Source organism: Silurus aristotelis, assembly GCF_946808225.1.
Source record: "Silurus aristotelis genome assembly, chromosome: 1".
NCBI classification, from domain to species: Eukaryota; Metazoa; Chordata; class Actinopteri; order Siluriformes; family Siluridae; genus Silurus; species Silurus aristotelis.
Genome location: NC_139574.1, coordinates 21,831,832 through 21,855,944, shown reverse-complemented (window position 1 = coordinate 21,855,944; position 24,113 = coordinate 21,831,832). Strand labels below are relative to the sequence as shown.

Genomic DNA, 24,113 nt, shown 5'->3' with positions numbered 1-24,113 from the left:
TTTGAGCACAACAAAATAGGCAGGAAAGCCTATAATGACAACAAACTGACAATGAGCCTAGTGACCTCTAGTGGTATAGCTCATAAATATATCTATTGTAACAACAGTTAATTCTTGGTATGAGGGTACAGTACAGTAGATAATAGCAGTTTTTTACATCAGGGGTTTTACACCAAGATTCTGTAAATCAGTAAGGCTCTGACTCATAAGAAACTACTGGCTACATGTTTCACGTGTCAGATACATATCAGCAGAAACTGCCCCCTTGTACATGTAGGGGATTTGTCTTGACTGTAAAAATGTTTTGTTTGAATGAGACAGACTTCAAAAAGGGAGGAAATGAACAGACATGACTGTCTAAAGGAAAATGTAATAATAAAGATGTCGGGGAGGGCTGATGGGAGTATCCATCAGGCATTAGAAATGTGTTTGAGCGCATTTTATGTAAAAAGCTAGTGTCAGTTTTAGTTAGGGCAGTGCACTACTGATCATAACATATATTCGAACTTGCTTCCTAATAATCTTGAAATTTTAAATAATGACAAATAAACCTGTCTTAATGTTTTCCATTGAACATGATGTGTGAAATTCAAATGAAACAACTAAAAAAAAATGTTGTATGTTTTTTCTGAAATTCATGCTGATATTAATGTTTTAAAAACACTGAGACAGATATCTGATACAATCTATTAAATTAATTTTTTTCCAAAATTATTTGTTAATATCCGTCATTTAGAAGACTAGATTTTTGTGGGGGCTGTAAGGAATGTTCATCAGCTATTGATACTGTTAACGTCATTTAGTGAAACATAGGAATGTACTGCTTACTTAATTGTATTTTAACCATTTATTTACGCCATTTATTCCCCAAGCTTAATAATATTTAATAATTTTATACCTCTTTTCCCTAGTTAGAATGTATGTAATAAATATAATGTGGTTTAGTTTATTGAAAAGAAAATTCTAAATGTAAAGTTATGTCTTTACAGCACCAATCAAATGAATTAATAAGGGTAAAAAACACAAAAAAAAACAGTAATTATTATGCACATTATAATTGCTGCAATGTTCATCTTTCCTCCTTTTGCTGTGCTGAGTAGGCATAAGAAGGACCTGGAGCGCTGAACCTTTTGTGTGGTTTGCTGAAACTATGTCTTATGTACACTCTGGTAATGAATGAAATGTTGTACAAAAAAAGCATATCAGAGTCCAAAAAAAAAAAGAAGAAAGAAAGAAAAAGGCTGACCATTGGATTAAGCCTGCAATGAGAGCACAAAATCAGACAGCACTGCAAGCCAGAACATGTCACCTGATGATAAGACATAGATTTTAATATAACTATCATGACAGATTTTGTAACAAAATGCAACAATGCACTGATGCAATATTTTAAGAAAGAGTGAGCTAATCTTAAACTACAGCTGCAAAACATAAAACTACAGCTATGTTGTAGCTGCACAAGGCATTACTGGAACTTGTAATATGGGTAATAGGCCAGCTATTGCATTCGTCCCCTTGCTTGTGCCCAATCTAAATGAAGGTTACCATGTCCCGAATGTGAACGTGAATGGACTGGCAGGCTTGGCATTATTTTGGGGCTGTGTTTTAATGTACATGTTCTTCAGTAGTTCCTGATCAACGCCTTATTGTCCTTCTGGTTCATTCATTGACCACTGGTTCACTCGTTAACATGACCCCTTAAAACAAAACTTCCAGCAGTCTGACACAAATCTGTGCACCACAGCTGGGACAGATCGCAAATAAGAACCAGCTGCTTTGTCAACGTATTGGACAGAAAAGTAATATTGTATAAAAATAAATAAATAAATAAATAAAAAAATCCACATGACAAATGTTTTCCGTTTGAAGTTTGCAAGTTTATCAGTAAGCATTTTGCCCAAACAAATCTTACTCTGTTCGACTTAAAAGGAAAACATGGCAGACATGCCATAGAAAATGTCAAATAAACCAGACAAAAGAATACACGCACAAAATTTATTCCACGTGAAGCAGTGAAAAGAAAAACAAACACAGCCGGTTTGACCTTAACCTCATCATGGCTGGAGGTCGACATGCAAAAGTTCAGCCTGAAGCTCCACGTTGTCCAGAAATCTATCACTGTACAGCCACAAATAACTAAAAGTAACCAAAGTCCCTGAAAAGTCTAAAATATCCGATCTCAGTACTTACTCATGATTCTGCCACCACAGGCTCGTTCTTCTCACGCCCAACTTACATTTTTTTCACAACTTCAGAACAAGGGCTGGCCCTCAAGAGAACATGTCCGGGGCAGAAAGAGAACGAGTGAGGGGAGGGAGAGAGGCACAGTGGGAGGGAGTGAGAAGAGGAGTGAACGCCTAGTCATGTCTGGCATGCTGATGACACCAATCACATGCCCCTCACTAAACATAGACTGAATTACAGAGCGAGCAGCAGCCTGTTGCACTCATTGTCCTCTTTCACAAGACTTTGGGGTAGTTTGTAAATTCGGAATGGTAGAAGCTGACTGAAAAGCATTTTTTTTTTTTTATGTACAGCTGGGGTAAGTGCATTACTAGTACAGGAAGTTAGAAATCCCTCAGGGAATCAACAAAAAGAGAACGTCAGGTCAGTTTAGCAGCTGCAACTGAGAGAAAAAACAACAACAAAGATGGAAGCACAATAAGGGAAAAGGAAACTCTCACTGATATTTTTCTAAAACACCTATAACCACTCACATTGGGAAAATATACCGTATCTACATACATCACCTGGTAAACAAATGCTGCTATGAGAAATAAGCACATTTAGAACATTCCCAGGAAGTACATTTCCATCGACACTAAATGCATACTTTTTCCTTTTGTTTGTTTTTTTTTATGTTTGAACTGTACTTTATGTATTGTTATAGCTCAATGAAGTCATTAACGGCAACCAGACATCGGTTCTCTATCACCATGGAAATAAGAAACAAACACACGAAAACACATGGCTCTGCTCTGGAAACAATGAGCAGAACTTTTTCTTAAAGTGAGTCACACACCAAATGTGGAGCTTACCACTGCTGTAAAAACTTTAAAATATGAAAAAAAGACCAGTGTTGATGCTGTAATTCAGATTCGCGCACACAACACACACACACAGAAACAAAACAATGACCTGTACTGTCAACACAATGAACTGGCATGAGACAAACACTTTTAGAGACAGTGCCTCGTGTCTGCTCAGACATAATATATGTATGCAGACATCACTACCAAGTGAGTATACAACTCTTAAAGAACATTATATATTAGAATAATGTACACATTCTAATGTTTGATGTTTGAAGTTCATTTGAAAATCCTGTTACACAAATCTATATTGGACATGGCACATGGCCACTATTAAGACTGCATTGCCATAAGTATAATATTTTTCCCTGTAGGACTTTCTGAAGCATAATACAATAATATAATATATAATAACTCCCTGCACAGCCAGAAGATGGCACCGTTACTAAATAATCCATCTGAGGAGGCTGCCCTCTGATAATCACTGCATAAATTCTATACAGAAAAATACAGGCATATGATGGACATGTCTTGTTCAAGGGTTTATCATCAGGTGAGGCAGAAAAAGGCATTTACCTTTAACCAGATAGCTAATACACAATAACCTTCCCTATTTACTTCATTTGAATAATCATTATTTGAATCTTAAGCCCTTTAAAGAAACAAGCCCTAAACAGAAGCAGACTTTTAAAGCACTTTCAAAATACAATGATGTATTAAGTGTGTAGGTCACAGCAATCAGGTCGTATGTAAATAGACAAAAAGGAGACTTCCAACATGCAAATGAGCACAGTTTGAATCTCACATATCAACAGGAAATCTCACAGCATGTCTATAAAATTGAAACACAGACTGTAAGTAATGAAACAGAGATGCATTATTCTGTTCTGGCTCTGTACTCTAGTGATGCTGAACACTAGATTTAACAACAGCAGCCGCAACAAAAAAAGCCTGACAAATTTAATTTAAGGCCAAGTCATCCATGTTCAGTGAACAGTTCTTTAATTAAAGCCTTTTTTTTTAAAACTTGGGTATCTAAATGTTGCATATGTAATTGCTCATTAACTGCTCAGCTGTGAGCTGAATCATTAGTTCATGCAACAGAGCACCAGCTTAAGCCTTGATTTTAAATGTGCCATGTGCATCAGACATTTGCAGGTAAAATGTTGATATAAACTTTAAGAAAATGACTGCTGCAGATAAGAAATAATGCTGATGTGTCATGGCCCCTTTTCAGTACCCACTGATAGAAGTCAGTGCATTTTTAAAACACAAACTGTAACTTGACATGACAATAAAAAAAACCCAGACAAACTGTTCAGGCCCATTCTAAGGAACCCATTGTGTTACAGTGGTGTGACTGAACTTCCTACTTATGACTTCATTGTCATCATCCGGAGGAGGAAACCATATTATTCCCTTAACCAGCTGTTTCTAAGCAAGGCTGCTGAGCGAGTAACAACATCACAGGACTAACTGAATAAGTGTGTCTTCTAAACAAATACTGATACTGAAGCAATAATCTCAAGTTTTAATGATAGCCTTGTATAATGAGGCAAATATTTCCCTCTCTGGGAACTTGTTTCAACAAAGGAAGTGACCCCACAAATAGCTTTGTATATAACACAAATAGTCTGTTTATCTGTAACTTTGTTACACAACTACGTACCCCAAGAGTGAGAAAGAGAAAAGGTCTCAGCTCACTGGGTAAAGCAGCAACAGAAACGCTACACTACTCTCTCTACTCTACTACACTAACTCAAACCTCAAAAAAACCTAAAAGCCTTAATGCCAAAGACTCAGCATCTATTACATAAAGGTGCTTTTAATGTGAATCCACAAAGGACAGCTTGAATAATTTGCAATTCAATGATATTCAAACAGCGATAACTGGTAACGTTATTAGTGTAAAGCATCTTAGGGAAAATGTCCATTGTCAACAGTGCTTTACAAATAAATCCAAAATAAATGTATTGATTTTATTCATTATTACTAGCACTAAATAATAAAATGTACCTTAACTTTTTGAATTGCCTTTCTTGTTCCCACAATCCCACCTAAACCAGTATTAAAAAAAAGTTTTTGAAAAGTTTTTAAAAAGTTGTAAAATTTGCCTAAGCAACATGTGCAACATGACATTTATAACTGCTTATGTTTGAATTACAAATGCGACATGCGTTTAGTAGGTAAGGGATACAGGAGTTAGGATCAGAACCTTTACCTGAGGGATAAAAATCTAAAAGACCAGGCATGCTTAACATAGGCTATAACCACAAGATCTATTATTGTGTGACCTTTTAAGAGTTGGGTGTCTTGGCTTGGTCAAGCACTACTGTAAACTCTTGATCATAATGCATTTTTAAGTGTTATTACTGAGAAATGTCACCATTGATTACATTGCCAGTCTTTCTGAAACAATAAGTAACAGCTTCTTGAACTACCTTAAGAGGCAGCAGAAGAGCCGTAATTTATTAACATTAGGAGGCTCACTTAATGACAGTATTTCATTTTCAGGTCTCAGTTAGTGACTATACAGTGATTGCAGCTATACTTAATATATTAACATTAACCTGGAGCACTCTGGCATCAGTATTAGTTCAAACTGGCACAATTACTTCCCTTGAATCAGGCCTCCATTTGGCATAGGAAAAACCACTCAAGGCTCTGCCACATTTGATAGACGTCATAGTTTACTGTTCATGTTAATAGACTTTACAAGTCAATCTCTACACCAATGGCTTCTAAAATATATTACAACTTTAAAGTAAGTAAACAATGGGCATTGATTTCCTGAATGCAAATACACAAGTAACAATTTTGTATGATAAAAGATCTAAAAATAAAACCTCATTGATCTGAATGATGTGCAGGTGTGATTTGTACTCATTTGGATTTATGTGTCTAGGTCGCATTTGTGCAATATATAATAAGATCTGTTGGTAATGCCAAAACAGTGGATTTTAAATGTATTAAATTAATTAACACAATATAATATAATTCATACGCAGTATTTATATATGTACATGCACCTTTTCAAGAAGCCCCGGTACATAAGGCATAAAATAAACGGAAATAAACATAAAAACAGGTATATTCAATACAATTTTAAAAGTGTAAAAAAAAAAAAAAATATATATATATATATATATATATATATATATATATATATATATATATATATATATATATATATATATATATACATACAGTATATATACACATATACAGTACAGACCAAAAGTTTGGACACACCTTCTCATTTAAAGAGTTTTCTTTATTTTCATGACTATAAAAATTGTAGAGTCACACTGAAGGCATCAAGGGCTATTTGACCAAGAAGGAGAGTGATGGGGTGCTGCGCTAGATGACCTGGCCTCCACAGTCACCGGACCTGAACCCAATCGAGATGGTTTAGGGGTGAGCTGGACCGCAGAGTGAAGGCAAAAGGGCCAACAAGTGCTAAGCATCTCTCGGGAAACTCCTTCAAGACTGTTTGAAGACCATTTCAGGTGACTACCTCTTGAAGCTCATCAAGAGAATGCCAAGAGTGTGCAAAGCAGTAATCAAAGCAAAAGGTGGCTATTTTAAGGAACCTAGAATATGACATTTTTCAGTTGTTTCACACTTTTTTGTTATGTATATAATTCCATATATAATTCCACATGTGTTAATTCATAGTTTTGATGCCTTCAGTGTGAATCTACAATTTTCATAGTCATGAAAATAAAGAAAACTCTTTGAATGAGAAGGTGTGTCCAACTTTTGGTGTATGTATGTATATATATATATATATATATATATATATATATATATATATATATATATATATATATATATATACACACATATACATATACATATACATACATATATATATATATATACATACATATACACACATACATATATATATATATATATATATATATATATATATATATATATATATATATATATATATATACATACATATACACACATACATACAGTGAGGAAAATAAGTATTTGAACACCCTGCTATTTTGCAAGTTTTCCCACTTAGAAATCATGGAGGGGTCTGAAATTGTTATCGTAGGTGCATGTCCACTGTGAGAGACATAATCTAAAAAAAAAAATCCAGAAATCACAATATATGATTTTTTAACTGTTTATTTGTGTGATACAGCTGCAAATAAGTATTTGAACACCTGTCTATCAGCTAGAATTCTGACCCTCAAAGACCTGTTAGTCTGCCTTTAGAATGTCCACCTCCACTACATTTATTATCCTAAATTAGATGCACCTGTTTGAGGTCGTTAGCTGCATAAAGACACCTGTCCACCCCATACAATCAGTAAGAATCCAACTACTAACATGGCCAAGACCAAAGAGCTGTCCAAAGACACTAGAGACAAAATTGTACACCTCCACAAGGCTGGAAAGGGCTACGGGGAAATTGCCAAGCAGCTTGGTGAACAAAGGTCCACTGTTGGAGCAATCATTAGAAAATGGAAGAAGCTAAACATGACTGTCAGTCTCCCTCGGACTGGGGCTCCATGCAAGATCTCACCTCGTGGGGTCTCAATGGTCCTAAGAAAGGTGAGAAATCAGCCCAGAACTACACGGGAGGAGCTGGTCAATGACCTGAAAAGAGCTGGGACCACCGTTTCCAAGGTTACTTTTGGTAATACACTAAGACGTCATGGTTTGAAATCATGCATGGCACAGAAGGTTCCCCTGCTTAAACCAGCACATGTCCAGGCACGTCTTAAGTTTGCCAATGACCATTTGGATGATCCAGAGGAGTCATGGGAGAAAGTCATGTGGTCAGATGAGACCAAAATAGAACTTTTGGGTCATAATTCCACTAAACGTGTTTGGAGGAAGAAGAATGATGAGTACCACCCCAAGAACACCATCCCTACTGTGAAGCATGGGGGTGGTAGCATCATGCTTTGGGGGTGTTTTCTGCACATGGGACAGGGCGACTGCATTGTATTAAGGAGAGGATGACCGGGGCCATGTATTGCGAGATTTTGGGGAACAACCTCCTTCCCTCAGTTAGAGCATTGAAGATGGGTCGAAGCTGGGTCTTCCAACATGACAATGACCTGAAGCACACAGCCAGGATAACCAAGGAGTGGCTCTGTAAGAAGCATATCAAGGTTCTGACATGGCCTAGCCAGTCTCCAGACCTAAACCCAATAGAGAATCTTTGGAGGGAGCTCAAACTCCGTGTTTCTCAGCGACAGGCCAGAAACCTGACTGATCTAGAGAAGATCTGTGTGGAGGAGTGGGCCAAAATCCCTCCTGCAGTGTGTGCAAACCTGGTGAAAAACTACAGGAAACGTTTGACCTCTGTAATTGCAAACAAAGGCTACTGTACCAAATATTAACATTGACTTTCTCAGGTGTTCAAATACTTATTTGCAGCTGTATCATACATATAAATAGTTAAAAAATCATACATTGTGATTTCTGGATTTTTTTTTTTAGATTATGTCTCTCACAGTGGACATGCACCTATGATGACAATTTTAGACCCCTCCATGATTTCTAAGTGGGAGAACTTGCAAAATAGCCGGGTGTTCAAATACTTATTTTCCTCACTGTATATATATACATACATATATACACACACACACACACACACACACAGATATATACTGTATAGTTTATAGAGTATGATACATATATATTGTATTATTTATGGAGTGTGATACATATACACTGTATAGTTTATAGAGTACGATATACTGTATATACTGCTCTGTTTTGCTAAATGATGTAACAAATTACAGTATACTGCCCCGTACTTATCACCATTCCAAGCAGGCATTTTATTTAAAATTTATATATGTATAATGTATAATCAGATCATCAAACTAATTTAAATATTAGTAAAAGATAACACAAGTGAACATAACATGAAGTTTTTAAATTAAGGTTTTTATTATTGAGGGAAAACAAAATCCAAAACTACTTGGCCCTGTGATACTGTTAATACTGTGGTTTATTACACCTGAGTTAAATTTCTCTAGCTACACCCAGGCCTGATTACTGCCACACCAGTTCACAATCAAGAAATCTCTTAAATGGGACCTGCCTGGCAAAGTAAAGTAGACCAAAAGATCCTCAAAAGCTGGACATCCAAAAGAAATTCAGAAACAAATGAGAAAGAAAGTAATAAAAATCTATCAGTCTGGAAAAGGTTATAAAGCCATTTCTAAACCTTTTTGACTCCAGTGAACCACAGTGAGAAAGATTATTCACAAATGGCAAAAACATGGAACAGTGGAGAAACTTTCCAGGAGTGACTGGCCGTCCAAAATTACCCCAAGAGCACAGTGACGACTCATCCAAGAGGACATAAAGACCCCACAGCAACATCCAAAGAACTGCAGGCCTCACTTGTCTCAGTTAAGGTCAGTGTTCATGACTCCACCATAAGAAGGAGACCTGGCCAAAATGATCTACATGGCAGAGTTCCAAGATAAAAATCGCTGCTGAGAAAAAAGAACATAAAGGCTCGTCTCAATTTTGCCAGAAAACATTTTGATGATCCCCAAGACTTTTGGGAAAATACTCTGTGGACCGACGAGACAAAAGTTTAACTTTTTAGAAGGTTTGTGTCCCATTACGTCTGGTGTAAAAGTAACACCGCATTTCAGAAAAAGAACATCATACCAACAGTAAAATATGGTGGTGGTAGTGTGATGGTCTGGGGCTGTTATGCTGCTTTAGGACCTGGAAGACTTGCTGTGATAAATGGAACCATGAATTCTGCAGTTTCAAAGTCCTGCCATCTGTACGTGACCTCAAGCTAAAGCAAACTTGGGTTCTGCAGAAGCACAATGATCCAAAACACACCAGCAAGTCCACCTCTGAATAGCTGAAGAAAAACAAAATGAAGACTTTGGAGTGGCCTAGTCAAAGTCAAGACCTTAATCCAATTGAGATGCTGTGGCATGACTTTAAAAAGGCAGTTCATGTTTGAAAACCCTCCAGTGTGGCTGAATTACAACAATTCTGCATAGATGAGTGGAGAAAAATTCCTCCACTGCGCTGTAACAGACTCAATGCAAGTTATCGAAAATGCTTGATTGCAATTAGGTTAAGGGGGCAAACACTTTTTTCCACACAGGGCCATGCAATTTTGGATTTTGTTTTCCCTTAATAATAATAACTTTTATTTAAAAACTGCATGTTGTGTTCACTTGTGTTATCTTTTACGAATATTTAAATTAGCTTGATGATCTGAAACATTAAAGTGTGACAAACATGCAAAAAAGTAAGAAATCAGAAATGGGACTTTTAAACACCATTGTGTGTGTGTGTGTGTGTGTGTGTGTGTGTGTGTGTGTGTGTGTGTGTGTGTGTGTGTGTGTGTGTGTGTGTGTGAAATACAGAATATATATGTCTATACTGTTCCAGACATGGGTTATTTCAGAAATGTAGCAATGACTTCTTCTAATCTCATCACAAACATGGAAAGTCAGATGTGAGGAAGGGTAACGCTCATAACAAAACAACAGAATTATTCCTTCTGATTCACTCAGACAGTAATAACATCACTGCCAAGTCACTTGGTTCCATGGCAACACACCAACACCCACTCAATTAAGTTAAAAAAACCAGCACACTTACCAGTGATGGTTTCTGCATCTCTGTAAAGATCATTGTCTAATCTGGGTTCCCCTTCGCTTACATACTGCTCCTCTTGTTGTGTAGGAGTGGCACTTTCTGCAAGTTGTGGGTGCTCTCGATGAGGGAGCTTAGTCCGAGGATTGATTGAGGGGGGCAGGGCTGAGGCAATGGGGGGCAAAGCTGTGGTGTCCAGCTTGGCTGATTTTCACAAGTCAGCTGCACGAGCCATAGGGCAGCGCCCACACTCAGCTGACCACAGTGGGCAGGAGCACCACACACGCACGCCGGCAGCCAGCAATCGGTCAGTGCTGGAAACGTTGGCCTAGGGAAGAAAAAGAGAGGTATGAATGGAGGGCAGAACAGTTAGACGAGTCTAAATTCATCAGTGGAGTCATTTTGTTTCATATTATACACAATTTCAATGTATTTGCACTTCATGTCAACCATATTTATTTATTTTTCAAGGCTATAGTAAGTGGATGTCATGCTAAACCAGTTGGGGGACAAATTTCAATTTTCCAGGCCAAATAAGGCAAATCATGGTTTTGATGTCAATGCCATTTTTTTCCCTCTTCCTCGTATTCTGCTGGAAACTGACGGTTGCAAAGGCTGATTCAGCTGATCTACAGTACAGTGGATGTTTGAAAGAAAATATGCTTCACTTGAGTGTCTGTGTGCTGGACTAAAGCCATTAAAGCTGCAGTTGCTTAATTCAGTGCTTTCTGTCAGGATGAGGAGTTCAGACCAAGTTGTATGCCAAAACATCTTCTGTTACTGAATACATGGATTTCTGACCGGGTGCCCTTTTTATAAACATCAGCCACATGAAATTGGAGGAGTAACAAGACATGTCAGCAGAAAAGCAAGACTCAGGTATATACTGACACTAGACTAACAGCAGAGTACAGCATGCTAGAGAGCACTATGGAACACTGACACACACTAATGGCCTTTGGGAGTGTTTCTATAAACAGTCACTTTTAGCTAATCAGCAGAATGGTTTAATCAGACATGCTTTTAGTTCCCAGGCCCCCTGACTCAGGGAATACATGCACAGAGAGCCGTTGCATATGGGAAAGTGTTTACATTTAATAGTATGGTACTATTTTTATATGACACAGTCTATTAGCTTTATGTTGGAAGGTTTAAAGGAGATTTTCACCCAAGCTGCACTGTCCACCAGACAACAGTTTAGAGAATGAAAAGCACAATAGTGCAGAGAGATATCTGATAAATTTATTCAATAAAATATTGAATTCCACCAAAACTAATGAATAAAAATAGAGATGATATACGAAACTATAAAATACATAAAACAACATTGGTAAGTTGTTCCACCACAAGGCACAGTAAGCTATATCTTATTCATGGACACTGAAACGCTGCTGGAGGGATTCTGAAAAAGATTTTTAGTTGTGCTTGAGCAGGGGAACTATGGCCCATTGGTCGTTAATGGCAGAGACATATTTCGACATTTTTATTTTAAATGTATGTTTTACTGGCATAACTGTTTTACTGATTACTGATGCCACGTGCTGTTCTTACACGAGAGAATGTGCGCTGCACGGAGAGCGCTATATTATATTTATAATTTATATTTATTAATAAATGCATTCGTATTTATTAGGGATGCACCGAAAAAAAAATTCTTGTCCGAAACCGAAAAAGGATGAAAAGCAAGGCCGAAAACCGAAAAACTGAAACACCGAAAGAAATTATGGCAATTATTATTACCATTGCATTTATGGCTATGACTGTGTACTAACCTTACTAAAATCAAGGCATTTCAATTGCATAAATTAATATTAAAGTTTCAAAGAATTAATTAATTACAAATTATGAAAATATTTTTTTATAGCACATTGCAACAATGCACAGGATAAAATAAATTAAAATTTAGTCTTAAATGTTTAACTTAAATGCACTTATGTGTACATTAAATAATAATGTACAGGCCCTCTGGCCTGCTGAAAGGTTGTACAATTAAATATGTTCTTTCATAAAAACAAAGTGCATTCAGAACAAGTACAACTGCTTAAAGATACAACAATACAACAATATTACTGGGAAACTTTCTGCCTTTCCAAAAACGTCCGCCACAGACGGAGTGCGCATGCGCGGAGGGGTTTCGCTTTTCTGTGCGTTTGCTTCCTCTGATATTCAGCATAGCGAGCGGATGTTTGGATTTCAAATTAAACCCGACGTGGAGAAGGTTTTTGCAGACGAAATTTCGGCATTACATGTTTTGCAAATCGCTATCCGTGGGTCTTTCTCAGATATACTGAAACACGTTCACACCGCAGACATGTTGTTTTAGACAAGCACGTGCAGGCAGCGGTTTCTGTTTGTGTCATCACAACAAACTGTTTCGGCCGTGTTTTTTCGGTGATCAAAGTCTTTCGGCCATTTTTGGGCCATTTTCGGCCGACAATTTTCGGTGGCTGAATATTTGGTGCCTCCCTAGTATTTATTTTCTTTAGGACATTTCAATGACTCAGTACTGTTTTGTTTTTTTGTAATAATGTTCAGCACTATTTTACATTAAGTTTTATGTTAGTTTTTGATACAATGTACCCATTTTAAAATTATCATCAGTTGATTAATCGGTTATTGACAAATACGATCCAACCTAGCTATCAATATTGGTAAAATTCGGTTGTAACCTCCAGTTATTGACAGCCTAATTATTTGTTAGATTTACCCACCAACCAAATGCTTAAGTAAATGTTTGATTTTATAATGACATTTCAAACATTCACTTATGATGATAATAATGCTTTTTTAATCTCTTGAAAAGTAATGATCATTTGTCTGTACAGTGCATAACAAAACAATAAACTAATCTAGCATTTGAAGGGAAAATAAATACTTTTAAAATCATAATACCTCAATAATAATAATACTGGTAATCACTCTGGCATTTAATTTTCCGACCCGGACCCCCATTAAAGAAAGGAAAATTACGTGGCCCTCACAGAAAAAAGTTTGGGGGCCCCTGTTGTAGAGCACTAGCATATATGATTTAAATTATTTTTTATTTTTATCAATCATTTTTATCAGTGAACTTGTTTGCCCTCTGGAAATTGCCCTCAGTTTGATTAAATATGGTCATCAAGTGATAAAAATGCTCACGTCTTTTATCAAGCAAAACTGTATAATATGAAGCCTGTGATCAAATAGACCATAATGAAATGGTTGCTGGTTGCATTAAAACTAGGTATTTGTTTTTGAACGGAGATCATTTGTAATTCAACTGCAAAAAACAAAAACAAAAATACCAACAATGATGACATTTTAAAAACTAATCTTGATAAAGGAAACAAAAAAGAGCTGGGTTCTGGGGTCTACATGAGCATATGTATGACATAATTAAAGGCAGGGTTTAAATCATTACATCATTTATTTTATTTTTGGAATGTCTACAGAGATTCAGACAGGAACCATAAATGAATGGCTAATTAAATGTGTAAACGTTTTTCCTCCTAGGCTATGAGCCCATGCATGCTGTATATGTGTCCTGAGTGTACCTGACAGAATGCATGAATGTCAGCCATGGTGTGAGAATTCCCAGTCCTGCCAGGTTCTCTTTGTCCTCATACCCTGTGATATTCCTTGAGCACTGCCACATGATATTCCACCAGCAAAGACATTTAATAGCTGAGCCAGGGTTATTCAATACTATGTTAGAGCACACCGGTACGGGTGTAACGGGTTTAACGGTGTGTCATACGCGTTCTTACGTACAGGTTTAGAAGAGGACACGGTCTTTAACGGTGTGACACCAATTTTCCAGCACACTTTTCCAGCCAAAGAAATTAAAACTGAAAATGATTTGACCTATCAGTCTAAAGTGCAGATGATAAGAGATGTGTCTCTGTGCTTTATTAAACCTGCCACGCTGTCAAGTCTAAATCTCTCTTTTCCTTTCTTTTCTTTTTATTGGTCTCTTTACGCCTTTGGCAATACACAAATGCGATTCAAACCATTCATAATCAGTACAGCTCACTTACATCATTAACTCATTTATTTTACTTACATATATCCAAAAATAATAATAATAATAAAAAAGAATCACTAAAAAGCTCATTACTACACTGATGCTGCGCATGGTATCAGTGACCAGCCCTGCAACACTCATTACTGCTGAATGAGAATCAAATGCATGAATACTTAGACTAGCTAGAGACAACATTGGACATACAGGGGGAAAAAGAGGAAACACACCAAGAAAAATGTTAAATACCTCATAGCTAAAAACACTTCAGCCCACATATTCCCCTGTGCAATGGCACTACAGATTGCATCTGGCAGGGTAGACCTGTGCATACAGACCTATGAACCCATATGTATATGCATTTTGATAGCTAACTTGAATACGGTATTAGTTAAAGGTGCTTTGCTCATCATTTATCAGAGGGAATAACCTTTAAATTCTTCTTTGGTATATTAAGGTTTTTCATACACACTGAGGTGAAAGGCATCAAGTTCTCCAACACCTCTGAAAAGGGAACAGACTTGCACAAACAATGGAGAATTTTACCAGGCCTGCTGTAATTATCAGTTCAATCACTAAGACAACAAAATGACCCAATACATCTTATTAAATGCCCAAACAGTCTCAAATCCATATTCACTGTTCAACAATAATCTGGCATTAAAATGACCGTAACCTACTAAGCTTAAAACAGACACATTACGACAGAGGTAATGAAGATCATATATTCATTGGCTCCATACATATCACAGAACTGATTCTTGTTATAGCTTCCACATCCTTCAAATTCTTTTATTCGATTCGTCCAAGTGTCTTCATAAATGAATCACGAATATAAACTTATTCTCTCTCAAGAGGTAAGGTTTAGGTTATGCTGGCATTTATTACACATACCACATAATGTTCCATTAAGATTAAAACATTTTTATCAAGCTCACACAGGGTACAAAAGACCTCAATATGCAGAGAATCAGTGGTGCGCCAGCCAATTTTATGGTTATTGCAGTTATAATAGAAACCTCGTATTGCTCATACAGCATCTCTGTTTTCTTTCATTCTTTATACATCCATAAATCTGTTGGTTAGATTATAAATCAGTTTATCTGCCAGTAAAAGCAGCATTCAACACACACACACACACACACACACACTTCATTATATCTGAATGTTGACAGTGCACTTAGTTAAAACTCACTTGGACTCAGTTTCAGGGAATCATTTCCAGGAGTCATGTGTTCTGTATAAACATAGATTGGGGTTAGGGAACATTTCCACATAGGCACTTTCAGGAACCTTAGTATCATTAAAAGAACTGAGGTTTTATAGTTAGCGTGCAGGTTTATCTGCGATTAACTGAATAATCGAGATAGTTTTTTGGCTGTCTAGTTTTGTTTTAGCGCTCAAGCCATTTTTGAGAAATTCAAGCAATGAGTTTAAACTACCGTATTTTCCAAACAATAAGCCGCTACTTTTTCCCCACGCTTTGAACCCCGCGGCTTAAACAATGAAGCAGCTGATTTATGGATTTTTACTGGGTTTTTCCCAGTTTCACAAACTTCAACTCCCACTGAATCGGGCCGCAGCACCTCATAATTATGGATGAGGTTTGTCATGCTGGAAACAACCGGGCATGAAAAAACGCACTTCACCTGTGTTCTGAGCTGCACGGCATTGGGAGAGAAGATTCACCGATGGTGATTTTTAAACGCACGACGATGCCAAAAGATGGAGGAAGACGGTGAACAATGACTTTCTTGGTAGGCTACTGTTTAGATACACACAATGTAACAGACACTGTCTTTCATTAAAGCCTGTGTAAAGTTCATTAGTTTTAATGTAGACACCTGCGGCTTATAGACAGGTGCGGGGTATTTATGTTCAAAATAAAAATATTTGTAAAATTCAGAGGGTGCGGTTTATATTTGGGTGCGCTTAATAGTCCGGAAATTACAGTAAACATTTTCAAACATTGGATGAGGCTTAAAGAAATCTGCATTCAACAAATGCAGCTAACGAATGATGCTGGGACAAAAGTCAAAGTGACCTAAGCTGTCAGGTCATTAATGCAAAGGAATGATTTTAAAAACACTAAAAAACCTTCACATACAACTGCTGCTTTTTCTGCATCAGCATTGCTGTGATAAACGGGTTGCAATCGCCTAGTCTATTAAAAGGCATATAAAAACTCTTACTGTTATGCACACTCGCACGCGCGCACACGCGCGCACACACACACACACACACACACACACACACACACACACAGTTTCCTTTCACTGTAATGCCACACGTCTACAAATGCAGAGACACTCTTCAACGGTTCTGTTTTAAATAGCAGCCAAGAAGGGGGGTTTGGCACAACCCCTCCTTTTACACAGAGCCACCATCACAATACAGACACCTTTCCTCCCACTCACATGAAATACATGATCATTAAGATTTACATGTTCAGCGCTTGTCGTCACGACGTTATTTGGTCACTTGTTTGCACTTGCATGTTAAGCAAAAGTGAAAAAGAGAAGGGCTGTAGCACAGAAAGTGCCTCAACTGATGTCTTTTCTGCTGCAATCTCTGGTGGTAGTACTGCTTTGGCATTTCTTCACGGCTTCGACTGCTGGGTGTGAATGTGAGAAACTGTCTGAAAGGCACCACAAAGTCTGTGACTGCGCTGTGTGACTGAGTAAAAAGAAGAGAGTAAGCAGAAAAGCGCTAAGAAGTGGAGTAGCAGCCTCACTCCATCCACCTCAGACTGACAGTGAGCGAGTGCAAAACATGCACGAGTATTTGGTTTAAAGAAGATATTGCATAAACCTAGAACTGGAGAGAAATCTACTGAGTGTTTTCAATAAAGATATCTCAGGTGGTGACTGACCTGTGTGCTGATAAACCGCAAACAAAACAACGCGTAAAATCTTTTTAAAAGTCCTCATGAGCATTTAATGTGTATATGTATAACATGTATATGTATAACACCCTGTAACTTAATTAATAAAAAAAATGTGGATTTGTGTATAGATCTAGAGTTTACCTTTTTAGGATAGAAGGACCATATCAGTATACGACTCTTCTATTAACAACATGAACACAAAGTAAAGCTTTAAGAAGGAGGAACAGGAAGAGTGATCTAATAATAGCATGCTCTCTGGCTTATTGCACTGAGTTTTGACAGGGTGGGCTATGGCCTTTACAAATTCTCTACAAATTCTGTACAAACACAATGCAATAGTTACATTTTGTATATCAACCTCATACTGTTTGAGTGGCCATACATTTAACGTGAAGGTATACAGATCTAAAATTCAATTCACCACTTGTATCAGACACTCAGTCAATAAAGCACAGATGGCTGAGAGCTGCCTACTTCCCTGGGGAATAACAAAGTCAATATGAAAATGTGACACCATTTCAAGTCTTCCTTGGAGCAAAGGTCAAAAAATGGGGAACAGGAAAAAAGGACAGGCATGACTTGAGGGAGATAAGTAACACACCAGACACCACAGAGCATCATGATAACCTATTGTAACATCATGATCTAATCATAAGGAAAGTTTGCATTCTGGTCTGTAAAAAAAATTTACAAGTCATAAAAAAGCTATTAAAAGTGAATGCCATGTTTTAACATATTTGAGAAAATCATGGAATATTTCATTTTTTCTCTTTGACAGACTTTAAAGCGCAGTTAACTCTTATTGAAATAAGTAAAAATCAGTAACATGTTTGTATAGCCAGTAGTTTAGTAGAAAATATAATGAAAGGAGGTGCTGCTCATTCATTTATTGATTTATCTTCTAGATAGACTCCAGACTCACAAACAATGGGTATGAGATTGGAATATATCTTTGATAGGCAAGACCCCTATTTTATGTAGCTAATCCACCTACGGGTAGTTTTTGTGAGGAGAGAGGAAACCGGAGAACTCAGGGGAAACCCATGTTGACTTGGGAGAACATTAAACTCCACTCATTGCACAAAAATAAGTAAATGATGAGGTTTTTAGCGTTTGGACACGGACACGGAAATCGGGTTAAGTACATAAGATTATCACTAATGCATAGAAAACTGGACCTGGTGAGTCAGCAACACTGATAAACAGACCGTTAACGCAAGAGGATCAATTATGTGCGAAGCTACATATAAAGCAGGGCTCCAAGTCCTCGGTGCATTTATTTAATGGTGTCTGAACAGAGTGAGCGAGGTCAAGAGACTGTAGAAAGGATGGCGAGACAGTGAGTAAGCCCAAATCCCCTCCATACGTTTAGTATTACTCTCTGGGTCTAATCTATACAACTGAAGCCCATGAACACTAAAACACAATCAATAACAAACACATTAAAGGAAATGGGAACAGCCAGAGTATATGCAGTAACGCTAAGGCCATCACGAGAATTAATCGAGGGTATATCAGTTACAAAAGAAGGAAAGAAATACAGTATCAGACAGCTATCCTGGAATACACACCAGCACGTGTCTCGGCAGAGAAAGTCACACATGCAGAAATAAGTGTCCCTGGAAGGGCAGTAGACATTGTTCATCTGTTGGAAGGACACAGCTGACTGCCCCTTTCATAGCAAACATATTTATATGTCATACTCTAAATGGGGCTGATGTATTACAGAGTTTCTCAGTGCTGTCCCAAGTCCATTTATAATGATTTTTGCCCAGAGGAATAGATTTTTTTTTTTTACATAGATAAAACTATTTAAACAATATAAAAGATAGGACATTCTGAACCACACTGTATCACACCCAGGACAGAAAAAGCAAAAACTACAGCTCAGTAAAAAAAAAAAAAATCCTGCAACAACAGTGACCAGATTTAAAAGTCACTCTCATTTTCCCCTAAGTTTCTGAGCAGCTGATTAAACCTACACATCAAAACGTTGCCATAGCTGCTTCAGTAACCTGCTTCGGCAGATCATTTCTATGCTTGAAACACACTAGGAATGGATGTGTATTATGTAGCTGAAGCTACTCACCATTCACTATGAGAAATAGAAATAACTGAATGGCTCCAAGATCTGGCAAAATATCCATAATCACATGTTTTTTCAGGCTAGATAATGACCCTGGATATTATTGATATTATTTAAAAAAAAAAAAGTACATTTGCAAAAAAGTGAACAAATGCAACTGAAACTATTTTAATCCCTAATCTTTACTGTCTGAGAACGGTGGTTAGATGCCTGCTGTATGAGTTCTGTTTCAGTTTCATCTCTTACACAAGGTGCAGCAGATCTGTCCTCAACACAAGCACATGACCAGCATGACATCTTCAAATACAGAAATAGAAATACAAGCTGTTAATACAATCTCGTTTTATCTATGTCTATTTCCAGTCTGGGACTAGGTTTGATTTTGAGCCTCCAGATTTAACTTAAAACACTGTCCCTATTTGACATGATCTCTAAGTTACATTTTGTTTCAAAGTGACATTTTCTACTGAAATGATGGGGTGGTGGGGGGGCCTCTAGGAAAAGAGGAACTTTGAGAAAGCCTGAAGATCAGGCGATGAAAGGAGATTTAATGGGATTTGTAAACAGATCCTATTAATCTGTTTGACATCTAGTAAATGTTTAGGGTTCATGCTGCACACTGTGATGTGTAAGTAGACGAGGAATGAAAAAGAAATGGCACTTTACTCTCATTGGCTTCACACAAACTGACCACAAAGCCATGTGAAGCTTGTGAAAGCTTGTTGAGCGGCTACAAAAGATAAAATACAGTTGAGAGTGAATCCCAGCCACACACACACACACACACACACACACACACACACACACACACACACACACACACACACACACACACACACACACACACACACACAGGGGGAGAGAGAGATACTTACCACAGATGGAGGAGAGGATCTCTGGTGATGTTCTTCACTCAGATGCTCTGAACGCGGCATGTACTGTACCTCAAGTCCACAATCAACCTCATGTAAGCGAAAACCCCTCAACTATAATTCAAGTATCGTAAGAAAACGAAATAAATCCTGAGCTGAAAGTCTCCTCGGGCCCATGAAACAGGTTCTCTTTTGAATTTGACGCCCAAACCGGAAAAAAGTATAGAAACACTGCAAGTTTTCACTAAACCGCCGTGTTCGTTTTTACTCTCAGTGTCCTTTCTTGCTCCCTATCCAAAAATAAACGAGGATAATTGCTTTTTTTTATAGCGAAAACGTTACAATGAAAGCTGGAACCCTAAAAGCGTGTCGGGTGTTAAAATAAAGCCGGTGTGTGTGTGTGTGTGAGAGAGACAGTCACTGCACAGCGGGTCAACCGTTACCCCCCACCCCCCTGAGACGTCATCATGCCCCGCCCACAGTCAGTCTCGCTACGGTTGCTAAAGCAACAGCTAATATTTTATGAGCTCATTTATTCAATTAAACTTTTTTTTTAATGTATATGCGTAAATCGGTTAGATCGTTTCCCTCATTGTAAAAACCTTTGTTTTTACTTCTACAGTTTTGATTAAACAAAATGGTTTTTGATCCATTTACTCATTTTTCCGGCTATTTTTATAAGCATAAGTTTAGTTCTTTGTCTAAATAGCCCTCGTTTAGTCTTGTTTATGTGTATGGATGACTATTTGACCACTTTTGCATATTTATAGTCTGCAAAGTATTTTTTAAAAAGTAGGCTTTAACATCCTCGGCATCATTACAACATTGTACAGTATAAAGATGTATATTTATCAAATTCATTTTCAGTACAAGAATTTCAGAAACACTGATATATAAAATTCAAGTAAATATATAAAATAGGAACAAATAATAAATGCATTGTGAATAATCAATTAGTGAATGAAATGAAGTAAGATTTGAAGTTTAAATTTGTTCGACACAATGGAGGAGTAAAAGCAGTTTGGAGGCGGGGCTAAGATGGGCATGCTCTCTCTATCTCTCTCTCTCTCTCTCTCTCTCTCTCTCTCTCTCTATATATATATATATATATATATATATATATATATATATATATATATATATATATATATATATATATATATACAGCTCCTTTGCTTTTGCCACATCCCTCTTCACCTGCTGCCGCATCTCCTTGTACTCCTGCCGACTTTTCTCATCACTCTGTCGATCCCAATTCTGTTACGCAAACCTCTTTCTCCTTATGCTCTCCTGCACTTCCTCATTCCACCATCATGTCTCTTTGTCTTCCTTTCTATTTCCAGATGTCACACCAAGTACCTTTCTAGCTGCCTTCCTTATCACTCCTGCAGTAGTTTCCCAATCATCCAGCACCTTTTCACCACCACCGAGCCTCTGTCTGACCTCTTCCCTGAACCTCACACTACAGTCTTCCTCCTTCAGTTGCCACCATCTTATTCCTCTTTTAGTCCTCACTCTCCCTTTCTTATTTTTCACTTCCAAAACCATTCTACAGACCACCATCCGATGCTGTCTAGCTACACTGTTCCCTGCCAACACCTTACAGTCTCCAATCTCCTTCAGGTTGCATCTCCTACATAGAACATAGTCCACCTGTGTGCACCTTCCTCAACTCTTATACATTACCCTATGATCCTCCTTTTTCTTAAAATAAGTGTTCACCACTGCCATTTCCATCCTTTTAGCAAAATCTACCACCATCTGCCCTTCCACATTCCTCTCCTTAAGGCCATAACAACCAATGAACTCCTCATCACCTCTGTTCCCTTCACCTACATGCCCATTGAAATCTGCCCCAATTACCAATCATTCATTCCTTTTTCCTTCTTCCCCATCTCACAGCCCACTTGTGGAGCATAAGCACTGATGACATTTATCATCCCCCCTTCTACTTCCAGCTTCACATTCAATACCCTATCAAAAACTCTTTTCACCTCCACTACACTCTTACTGTACTCTTCCTTCAGAATGACCCCTACACCATTTCTCTTTCCATCCACACCATGATAGAACAGTTTAAACCTCCACCAATGTTCCTGGTCTTACTCCCTTTCCACTTGGTCTCCTGAACACATAACATATCTACCTTTCTTCTCTCCATCATATCAGCTACCTCTCTCCCTTTACCAGTCATAGTACCAACATTTAAAGTACCAACCCAAACCTCTACTCTCCTACACTTCTCCTTTCCCTGCTGTCTCTGTAGACGTCTTTCTCCTCTCCTCCTCCTCCTTCGACCAACAGTAGCCCAATTTATGGTACAATGGTACCCTGTTGGCTACAATACCAGTGGCGGTTGTTGGTAACCCGGGCCTCGACCGATCCGGTGAATTTCTGATTCGTAAACCGCATATTTGATTTGGCACATGTTTTACGCTGGATGCCCTTCCTAACGCAACCCTCCCCATTTATCCAGACTTGGGACCGGCACGAAGAGTGCACTGGTTTGTGCAACCCTAATGGCTGGGTTCTGAGGCTGGTAAATCTAATAAACGTATCCTCTGCAGCAGAGGTTGCTCATGAGAACCTGTTTCATCATAGCTGGTTGTTGATGGTTTTGGAGACTGCACTTGGGGATTAATTTAAATTTCTTTAGATTTTTCAGATTGACTGGCTCCAATCATTATTTTTAAGCCAATCACTAATTTACGATTATTTATTGAACTATATGTAAAACAATGTGTTTTAAGTAGAAGAATTAAGAGAAGAGAAAGTATAATAATTTAATAGCTCTGTATTTATTAGCAAGCAACATGTGCAACATATCCACTTAAAAAATAGCAACCTGTGCTTGTTTACACCCTGGCATAATGTAACATGAATCCAAGCAAGAAATTAGTCGTCGGAACCCTTCGTCTTCCACACTAGACAGTGGCTGATGATCAAGGCATATGAATTACATTGTTTTGTCTAATATTTCTTTATGCTTCTTACTGTCCTTGCTTTAGTGTTGCTGTCATTGAAACATCTGTTACCGACAGCTGAGTGAGTGGTGCTTGAGTTGCTGAACTTTTGCTGAAAACTGCTCCTTTACGTGACTAAACTTCAAATGTCTAATAAGGTTGGAGGTTTTGATCTGGTTTGGGTGCTTCCCACCTCATACATTTTCTTGGTACACACATTGCAGATTGCTAATGTATTGTCTTTTTCACACACCTTCTAGGATTGCCAGACTGGTAAAGCATTTTAGCAGCACGTAAAAACATTTATTTGTGCATCATCTGATCGTCCCTTCTGGGTCGGCCTTTATAGAGACTGCTGATCAAACTTCCCAAAGCGATTATTGGTAATATTGCGAACGATCAATCAGACCACGCTTATTTTTTTTTTTAAGTATTGAGGGACTGTCTTTTCCATTTACTAAATTGACTAAATTGACTTAAAATGGCATAATATGGATATACAGAAGTTGTAGTAGCACTCACAATTTCCTCTGCACAAGATGAACCCTTGACAAGACAAACCTGTGAAGTAAAACATCAAAGCGAAACGTAGCTACTTAGAATGGGGTAAAACATACATCATATTTTGGTTAGTGTAACTATTTTTGTTTACT

The 24,113-nt window shown here is 37.7% G+C and overlaps 1 protein-coding gene across 3 annotated transcripts in view; it reads right to left on the bottom strand.

Moving 5' to 3' along the window:
• trak1a (trafficking protein, kinesin binding 1a) overlaps nt 1-20,926 on the bottom strand; it is a 48,005-nt gene extending 27,079 nt beyond the window's left edge. The window contains exons 1-2 of one of the 3 annotated variants that reach the window (XM_083551001.1): nt 20,501-20,926; nt 10,659-10,980 (exon numbers count right to left, since the gene is read on the bottom strand). Coding sequence is in view for 1 of the 3 variants with exons in the window: in XM_083550998.1 (XP_083407124.1) it covers nt 2,191-2,194 (4 nt within the window). In the remaining 2 variants the exon portion in view is untranslated. Of the gene's footprint in view, nt 1-2,190; nt 2,346-10,658; nt 10,981-17,680; nt 17,727-20,500 lie in introns of those variants that run through there. The other 2 variants (XM_083551002.1, XM_083550998.1) reach the window with 2 other exon arrangements.
• Nucleotides 20,927-24,113: the final 3,187 nt, after the last annotated feature.